The sequence below is a fragment of the Ictalurus furcatus genome, chromosome 6 (genome assembly GCF_023375685.1).
Source record: "Ictalurus furcatus strain D&B chromosome 6, Billie_1.0, whole genome shotgun sequence".
Classification (NCBI taxonomy): Eukaryota; Metazoa; Chordata; class Actinopteri; order Siluriformes; family Ictaluridae; genus Ictalurus; species Ictalurus furcatus.
The window spans coordinates 15099593-15109926 of record NC_071260.1 but is presented as its reverse complement, the minus strand read 5'-3'; the positions used below and the strand labels follow the sequence as shown (position 1 = coordinate 15109926).

Here is a 10334-nt window from a genome sequence, read left to right as displayed (position 1 = left end):
TAATAATAATAATAATAATAATAGTATTTGTAGTAACAGTAGAAGTAGCAATAGTAGTAGTATAGTAGAAGTAGTAGTAGTAATACTTGTAGTAGCAGTAGAAGTAGCAATAATATTAGTAATAGACGTAGTAGTATAGTAGGTGTAGTAGCAGTAGAAGTAGAAATAGTAGTAGTAGCTGTACCAGTAGTTGCTGTAGTAGTAGTAGTAGGAGGAGGAGTAGTGTTGACCTATATACGTTGCCATATGAATAAAAATGTTTTGTACACTTTTTACAAACAAGTTCGTGGCATTGCTTTTTTTTTTTGAAAGGTTACATTATATAACTTATAAAAACTATCCGTAGCAATCGTAGTAAGTTTGCAAGCTTATAAGAATTCGTGTAACTATTAAGGAAAGTGCGGGTTTGATTACAAAAATGCATATACCTAAGACAACGAGTGACCCGGTCGCGCATGCGCATTGCGCACGCCAAGAACACGGTTGATTTCCTGCGCTAACGGATGCTATAACAAACTTGCTGTGACGTAGCGTCCCGCACACAGGTCTGTAAAGCTAAAGCTGTTTATTTTAAAACGCAGTGCTAGTCATAACGCTGTGGCTTTCAACACAATACATAGCATGCGTTTTGTTCGGTTTAAGAGGATGTAACGGGTAACTAGTAGCATGCTTGCTCTGGTAGTGTGGGGTTAGCTGTATGATGGATAGTAACGTTCGCCTAATTCCAAATGTCTCCCTGTTAGATTTATAGTGCACTACATAGAGTGTGGACTAAAATAGTGTTCATTTGTTCCACAGGTGTAAGGGTGTAGTGTTTGGGTGGGATGCTAATGGCACTGAGACCACAGATTTAAGAGGACCTTCTGCTGATCTTACCTGGTTGCTTTCACGTCATCACAAAACAAACAAACCCAGATATGAAAATAGCAGTGGAAGGCTGCTGCCATGGCGAGCTGGACAAGATCTACGAGACCATTGGCTACCTGGAGCGTAAGGAAGGCATTAAGGTGGATGTGCTGCTGTGCTGTGGGGATTTCCAGGCTGTGAGGAATGAGGGAGATCTGAAGTGCATGGCAGTGCCACTCAAGTACAGGCACATGCAGACCTTTTACAAGTAAGCAACCTCACAGTTATGTCTCTGATTGTTCTTTTCTGTGTTGATTCGTTTCTGATGTCTTGTGCACCGGTTTGTGGAAGGTACTATTCAGGAGAGAAGAAAGTGCCGGTCCTGACCATCTTCATCGGTGGCAACCATGAGGCTTCTAACCATCTGCAAGAGCTTCCCTATGGAGGCTGGGTGGCCCCGAATATATACTATTTGGGTAAGACATTTTGGGTAAAGTATATTTGTGTGTGTGTGCGCTGTTTCTTGTTGATTAGATGATTAGAAGAATTTTGAGGCTGACGCGTAAATCTTATCAAGCAGGCTCAGTATTCTGAGTATTCCAGTTCAATTCGTTATACGTTATTTATGTGGTGTTTTTAAACCATCGACTTTGTCACAAAGCAGTTTTACAGATGTAGGCTAGATTTAGATCCAAGCCAAAGGTGACGGTGACAAGGAAAAACTCCCTGAAAAGTCATGAGGAAGAAAAGTTAACTTAATAGTGGGATTATAAATCATTCCTCCTCCACAGCAGTAAGTCAGAAGTACTAAGTGCGATATAACAATAGTCTGTACATGATGTTACACCATAAGATATTACTAGATAGTCTGCCAGCTTGTATGCATTTTGCATAGGAGCGCCACACTTTAACACTGGATTACGCTAGCATCAGCGATCACTCGCACTTGGCTCTGGACATTAAATCGTCTTATTGTGGGGTTTGTTTTTTAATGCTAAATCACAAGCAGGTAAAAATCAATATTGCACCAGCCTCATAGTGAGTGTGTTGAAAAGATGTTCAGTATCAGTATCACAGTCTGATTACGATTGTAGAGCAGCAGTTCAAATTTGAACTATTTCTCGCAGTACAATGGTGGTCCGAAATCGACTTATTGGATATTTTCGATCAGTATGAACAAATTAATTGTTTTATTGCCGCGATTTTCCGTTATAGGATTAGTCTGGACACGGTTGGGTTTCTGTGTGTAGAGTATCGTGACTCTGTGTTTAGCTGTTGGTGAGCAGGGCGATGGGAAACGGGAAGGGTGTGAACCTACTGCTGGGTGAACAATTCACACCTCTCCACAATAAAGCCACTTTTCCACTGCACGGTACGGCTCAACTCGACGCAGCTTGCTTTACTTTTTTTGATCTTACTTTTCCACTGCAGTTTAGTGCTGCCACAACATGGGTGCCATCTTCCACTCGTCTTCACGCAGGAATAATGTTGTATTATCGAAGACATGTACAAATACATGTCAGGACGTATTCCAAACGCCTTTCCTGTTCACTGAATACAGGCCGATTAATGCCCGACATTTAGTATTGTCTACTCCGCGTGGCTCAAGGTCCCTTTCCAGAACCTTCACACTAACTGTCCCTCAGTGGTGGAATGAACTTCCAACCTCGATCCGGACCACAGAATCTTCAAAAAACAGCTAAAGACCCACCTCTTCCGTGAGCACGTAACTAACCCCTAAAATACCAACCCCACATTATCCTTTAAAAGATAAAAATAAAAAACTTACTGTGGCACTTACCCCTCTACTCTGTGCACTTTGCTTCTCTAGAACTCAATTATAAATCTTGTATGGTAGCACTACTTGTATTGTTCTCCGCTTGATATATCGCTTTGTTTGTATTTTCTCATTTGTAAGTCGCTTTGGATAAAAGCGTCTGCTAATTGAATAAATGTAAATGTAAGGATATAAATTAACGGCATTCTAGACTCCATGTAGTGTTCGATATGACTAAGTTGGATTCAGGAGCGACTTCGATAAACGCCTGTTTGGAAATCGGTAACAAGTGAGATGTAAAAATCTAAGACAGAAACCTTTTGTAGTAATTTGATCTGTAATGAGATAAATGATGCATCATTTTCAGTTATCAGAATATTACCCTACACCAAGTATGTATTAAATGACGCACAATTCAGAACCACTGGTTAAAGAGAACCCTTACTCCCTCAGCGTGCGGCTCACATTTAGTATCGGCTCAGCTCGCTTGGAACCTCGACCGAGGTGGTGCTAAAAAAAAAATCCCAGTTAAAAGAACCCCAAAAAGCGAGTCGAGTCGAACCGTAGGGTGGAAATGTGCTGTAACACTGGTACAGAGATCAAACAGACAGCAGAAATAAAGCTGTTCTGATAATAAAACACCGTATACAACTGCCACTATAAAATTATAACAATTAAACCTAGTAGGCTAGTTTTAATTTTTTTTTTTTTTTTTTTTTTAAACTTATGAAATGATGCAAATTCTTAAAGTCCTGAGTGTCTAGATTCATATTAACCACTACTGTGGAGTGTGACATCATAACTACATTCAGTGCTGAACACGGGCAACCCCAAAACAGGAGCCAATTCCATTTGGTAAAAAGAGTTAAACTACACCGTTTTACTCATCTGTCACTGCAGGTTACGCTGGCGTTGTTCGCTACAGAGGTATACGGATCGGTGGCCTTTCTGGGATTTTTAAAACGCACGATTACAGAAAAGGTAAAGCGAATATTCCAGCTATCCAAACTTACCAAAACCAACAACTAAGGTATTAACTCTTAAATCTCTTCTCTGATTACAGGACACTATGAGTTTCCACCATACAGCCAAGAAACCCTGCGCAGTGTCTACCACATTAGAAACAGCGATGTCTTTAAGCTTAAACAGGTAACACATCTGACCAAGAGTAAGGAAGAGTAAGGAAGTTATTGATCCAAAGCTATTCTAGATACTGTGATCCACAATTCAGTCTATAGATGATGCCCAAAGCTGTCACACAGTATTAGGAGTGACGTCACTGGATTGTTACTAGAGCACATTTATATTTGCAGACGCTCTTATTCGGAGCGATTTACCGAAGTGACTTAAAGACTCTGTCAAAATACATTCTCGCATTAGTACAAGCTACAGCATGTGTTAATAAGCTACGTGATATGTAGTTCTTTTAGAAACAGAGACAGTCAGTGATGTCACACGCTATCCTGCAGAATGGCGGTGGTTTAAGACGTCCCCTTTCATCCTAAATTTCTTCAGGAAGTGGCAGCTCTGAGCTGTGATTCTACTGATCAAGCCAATCCACACGACGAATTAAGATATACTATATTTAGTTTTTCTACATTATTCATGACACGGTTCAGGAACAAATCGTAATGACTAGCTTCAGGAAAATCCTAGTTGCCTGAGCTTTTAGTTCATATTTAAATGACATGAGCGACAGCAATTGTTAGTGACTATATGTGGGCGTGTCCAGCAACGCGAAGAAGTGGAGACAAATTTAAATTTATGCTAATTTGGAGCGACTTGGTGCAGTGACTACTAATAGGATTGAAGACAGTAGAGCACACGAGAGTATGCTTCATCTTGTGGGATATATATATATATGTATACACACACACACACACAAGCACAGATGAATTTTATATACAAATGCTCTTCCTTCAGAACGTTTCATTTTAGTGGCAAGAAAACTGGTTTGTTGTCAAAAGTGGAATGCTAGTTGCGCCACCCACTGATAAATGGTACTATGGCAACCAGTAAGCAGGAACACCTACTGGCACCTTCATAGTACTGCAACTGGCGACTTGCCGCAATAAAATCAATGCATGTGTGAACATAGCTTTATAGGATAAAATTTTCCTCCTAACTTTCAGAATTGTACACAGTCATTATCCATATGAACTAGAGATCCGCCAATAATCGGTTTTACCGATATTTTCCCCGATATTTATGCATTTTTCCATAATCTGATATCGGCTTTGAAATATCGGATCCACTGATAAATGGCGCCATCTTGTGGGCGTTTTGAGAATTGCGTGCAGCACTGTATCCGAGTCATCAACAGTGTGCACAGGTGAAGTATACTTGCTTTGTTTAATTAATAAACTTTATTTAACATAACAGCCATTAATGCACACATGAGATGTTATGTAAATGCTTGATATGTAGTTTAAGCAACTTGGCACTAAGAAATGGAGACAAACTCCGTCATGTGACCTGTTTACCTCATCAAAACTTCTATTAAAAAAAAAGACAGTTTAGTAACAGTGTACTTTATTTATTTATTTATTTATTTATTTATTTTCGGCACTCTTTCAGTCCCCTCTATTTATTGGTGTATAAATAAGAGCTTTGTTTTGTATGTGAGGAGGAGATGTAATTGACGAAATTCTTCTAAATCAAACGGTTTGTTCAGTTCAGTGGTGGCGTTATTACTGTGTCAAAAACAAGTAAAACAGTAAATAAATATCGGTTCTGTATATCAGTTATTAGGCACATAAACAAATAATTGCTAGCAGTTATTTTTAAAAAATCAGTATCGGTCGATCTCTAATATGAACTATTTGTAAACTACAGAACTAGCAACAATGCCAAACATGTATTCCAAGCACATGCAACATGGTGATGTCTATAAATCAGAGTAGACTAGGAATTTTTGCTGGTATCCACTACAGACACAAACTAGCAGTCATCCCGGGTTTTACATATTGGAAGAGAGATCAGTGACTGCTAATGTGAACGCAGCACATACCGTAGCTGCGTCTTGTAGGTGATTTGTTTTGTTTCTTTATTTTTATAATGATAGAAAATCTGAACGTGTATTTTTTATTTTTCCCTCCAACTTTGCACGGCAGATCCGCATGCCCATGGATGTGTTCATGACACACGACTGGCCGCGGGGCATCTACCACTACGGGAGCACGGAGCAGCTGTTGAGGAAGAAGAAGTTCCTGCGTGAGGAGGTGGAGTCAGGCACACTGGGAAGTCCGGCCGCCGCTGAACTCCTCAATCACCTGCAGCCCGGCTACTGGTTCTCTGCACATCTACACGTCAAATTCGCTGCCGTGATGCAGCACGAGGTACTAATTCATTATTATAAGTGGCACTGGTGATTCAGTGGTTAAAGCAGTGCTTATCTGGGACAGGCGAGCTTGCTGGACGGGTAAGTGAAAGAGAATTTTACTTGCCCGACTGGACAAGTAGCCTGAATACATCAATAACAAAATAATAATAATTATTCTGCCTTTAGTTGTGATATAGTCGGTTCTGTCCAAGTTCACGTTCTTGTGCTGCTGGAAATAATCTAGAGCGCGTAGGCTGCGGCATACAGCGGTAACCAGGAAAGTGCAGGTGTAAACATGCAGTTGCTTAGAAACAAGGTTGACCAATCAGAATTCGATTCGACTTTTCCTCAGGCAACAGCAGCGAAGCGCGTCGGTTTTATTTTCTAAAAAAGCAATGTTTCTCAAGCTTCCACAACCCAGCCAGTGCCTGGTAAAGCATCGCACCAAAAAAACAAAGGACCACGGAATCTAACACAGGTTATGAAAATAAAAGGGAGAGGAAATATTTATCCCTGCCTGGAGATATGAATTTGACAGGTCATGTTACCGTAAACACTGTAACTAGCGACATTGCTACCCAGTGTTAGTTTACTTTTATTAAGCTGTCTTTCGGAATTTTAGACAACATAGAAACTTTGACATGTTGCTTGAGCAGGTAACTCTTAGTGAATTTAAACCAACTTGTTATACAACAAGAAAAGTAGCTGATATTTTTATATTGTGATTTTAAGAAAGTGAGAAGTGTTCCTCTATTACAGCTCATGTTCATTAGTCAAGGGGACTAATGCCTCCAGGCATTCCGCACTTCAGTCCCCTGACAAAAGCAAACACCAGTCGCAAAACATGAAGGCAAACGTGGTTTGAAAAATGACGTTTTTGCGTTTGCTTCTTTCCAGGACTGTAACAGTGCTATGACATCACTGTTTGGTGTGGTGCTGTGTAAAGTTGAGTGACTCGAGTGAGGTGTTATAAGCTGATAGAACGCTATTATTATTTTTTTTTTCACCACAGTTGAAAAAAATTTCCTTTTCTTTTTTTTTTTTTTCCCTCTCCAGGCAAGTAATGTTTTTATTTAGACAAGTGATTGACAAATTTATAACCACATGATGATGTTTAATGTCAAGCCCTGGTTAAAGGCCCTGGGTTATTGATCAGAAGGTCAGTGGTTTAAGCCACAGCACTTGCTCAAGCTGACCCTGGGCTCATCCGAACTTCCTAACAAGCTGGGATATGTGAAGAAAACATTTCACTGTGCTGTTATGTATACATGCAAACGTCCTCTTCCACTTCCTTCTATAACCAGTATTGACTTTTTATTTCTGTGTTCAAAGGCCAGGGGAAATGCTGCTCCTAAGACAACCAAGTTCCTCTCTCTGGACAAGTGTCTTCCTCATCGAGACTTCCTTCAGGTAACATGCTGATGCAGTAAAACTGGCTCTCCAGTACAAGGAATTGTGAAAATATTTGTACTAAATGCTATCTAGCAGGAGTACATTTATATGCAAAGAAGACATGGTTAGGATTGATAAGGTAAGCAATTGTATAATAAATATGTCTTAACGTTCTAGGTAGTGGAGATCGCGGACAGACCTGGCTCCTCTGAAAAGCTGGAGTATGACCCGGAGTGGTTAGCCATCTTGAAGGCCACTACCCGCCTTCAGAAACCCTCACCAAACATCTGGCACCCGCCTGAGAATAACGGCCTTCACACTCGGTAAAATATTGCACAGCACAGCGTCGCTACACATCGTGACTGCAATATGCTTTGCTGCTTATTACGACAAATGAACTACTTTCATTTGACCAAAATTCCTCTTTTTTGTCTCATTTATGGGAGGGGTGTTAAAGTGCTTACTTTGTGTACTGTAGGCTTCAGTGAAATTAGTATCACTAAGACTAATTGCAATAACCATGATTGGTAAGGCTCATCTTACTCACTCGCGCTCCCGACTCCGCCCTCCGTTCACAACCCGGCACGCGATCCCGGATTAAGTACTTTTCATACACACTCTCTCATTGAGCATTACTTTGTGTTTAAACTTTTAGTGAGTCCAAAAGCTCACGTTGCAGTAAAACTTTACCGTGGGTTTAAATATTTCTGTTCATTATTTCTGTCAAGTACACACAAACCCGTCTAACAGCACTGGTTAACCAAATATCTGCTTAACTCCAACAGTTACAGGCATACGGCACTTTCCTAGAACAAACAAAATCCTGTTCTTCAAGCATGTATAGATATTCCACACACATGACACTAGTCTTAGTCTGTCCTCAGTTGACCTCATTGTGCTTTTCCTTTAGTTGGGACTACAGTGCATCAGAGGAAGCCATGATGGAGATAGTGAGTGATTTAAATGGTGAGCTCAGCATCCCTGAGAACTTCAGTCCAACGGTGCCCGCTTATGACCCTTCTCGCCCTCAGCCCCACGCCCCACCGGCCTACTGCACCAACCCCCAGACCACAGAGTTGTGTGCCACCCTCAGTCTCGTCGACATCTACGCTCTGGCAGGCCAGAGCGCACAGAACTCTACGTCCTGGAGAGAAGAAGGAGCAAACGAAGAGGAGGACGAGGACAACCAGAGCTCGGGTAGCGTTGATGAACCCAGCGAGTACCCCACTGACACCTCGGTGCTCTCCAGCTCCTACAACCCTGACGAGATTACCATCGAGGATGAGTGGGAAGAGGAGGAGGAGGAGGTGGAGGAGAAGGATGGAGGGGAGGTAAAGAAGCCTGGAACAGATGCAGTGGTTCCTGAGGCTCCAGTAGGAGTGCAGGACAGTGATAGGGACAGCAGCCCCCAGCGAGAGGCCATGGGCAGGCTTGTCCTACCACCTCCTCGCACAGCATCAAAGAGTGATGAGGCCTCAGATTTGCCCCTTAGACTACCTCCACCTTCTACACCGTTCTCGAGCTGTTTCTCCCAGACGAGCTCAGAGGAAGAGGGGGCCACGCCACCGGCCAGAGTGCCCAAGCGGCCGAGTGGAGAAACCAAGGGATCATTCACCCCCACAGGCAGCACCCCCCGGATCAAACGGCGCAACCAGACCATCTACGCAGCAGCTGACGACGAGGAGAGTTAGAAAAAGGTTGAGTGAAAGAGTGAAAATTTATAGACTGATGCAAATTAATTTTGTTTACCCAAGAGAGCTTTTTAGTTTTTTTTTTTTAAACGTTAAACAATTTGGACTGTTGATAAAATGGGTTTTAAAGAACAAAGCTACTATTATTATGGGATATTTTTGCTTTCTTACATGCTGTCATTGTCATACACTTGTATGATATTCTCAGTGTCACTGTGATGTTTATTGTTTATGATAAACATTTCGTTTTAACTAATTTGTTTTTAATCATTCTTTATCAATCACATTTGAAGCTGTCTTTTTTTTTGGCCTTTTTTTTTTTGGCCTTTTTTTTTTTGGCCTTTTTGGGTTTTTTTTGGTTTTTTTTAAGATAAGGTGACCTTCCACTGACATTGTAGCATTCAGGACATCATATCATGACCTTAAGTAGTATTATAAGATTCTATCTATAATTCAGTCTTAACCTTAAGTTCACAATTTGTTTAAAATACACTGACCAACTGTTCACTTTAATAGGAACACCTGTACATTCATGCACTTGTCTAACCAGCCAATCACGTTGCAGCAGTGTGGTAAAGGCATAAAATGCAAATACAGGTCAAGTGGTTCAGTTAATGTTCCCGTCAACCACCAGAATGGTGGTGGAGGAAAAGTGATCTCTGGGAACTTTACCTGTGGCATGGTTGTTGGTGCCAGATGGGTTGGGTTGAGTATTCCAGAAACTCCTGAATCTCCAGCGATTTTCTCACACAACAATCTTTAGAGTTTACACAGAAAGGTGCAGAAAACAAAAAAAAAACATCCAGTGAGCAACAGTGATGGTGGAAACGCCTTGTTGATAGAGGTCAAAGGAAAAATCACCAGGCCGGTTCGAGCTGACTGGAAGACTACAGTAACTCAAATAACAGCTCTTTACAACCACAGTGAGCAGAAAAACATCTCCGAACACAACATGAACCTAGAGGTGGAAAAACTGGAAAGTTGAAGACTGGACAAACATGGCCTGGTCTTTTTCCAGTCTTCAACTGTCCAGTCTACTGTATGTCTCTTGACATTAAACTTTGAAGGTTAAGAAAATAAGTTGTTTAATGAAAAATAAAAGGGTTGTCCATTTCAATTATCCTCCTTCCTGAAGGCAGGAAAACACTATATAGCTGATAGTAAAGTATGTGGAAACCTGACCGTCACACCCATGTGTTTGTTGAACGTCCCATTCCAGATTTAGTCCTCACTTTGCTGTTATAATAATCTCCATTCTTCTGGGAAGGTTCTGTACTAGATGTTGGAGCATGACTGGGGATTTGTG

At 41.2% G+C, this 10334-nt stretch overlaps 1 protein-coding gene across 1 annotated transcript; it reads left to right on the top strand.

The window, feature by feature from the left end:
• Positions 1 to 216: 216 nt before the first annotated feature.
• Positions 217 to 9984, top strand: dbr1 (debranching RNA lariats 1). The gene is made up of 9 exons (XM_053626681.1): positions 217 to 545; positions 799 to 1114; positions 1198 to 1322; positions 3524 to 3604; positions 3687 to 3772; positions 5737 to 5961; positions 7278 to 7355; positions 7515 to 7660; positions 8248 to 9984. The coding sequence occupies exons 2-9, from the start codon at positions 918 to 920 to the stop codon at positions 9026 to 9028; spliced, it is 1719 nt and encodes a 572-aa protein (XP_053482656.1). The 5' UTR covers positions 217 to 545; positions 799 to 917; the 3' UTR covers positions 9029 to 9984.
• Positions 9985 to 10334: the final 350 nt, after the last annotated feature.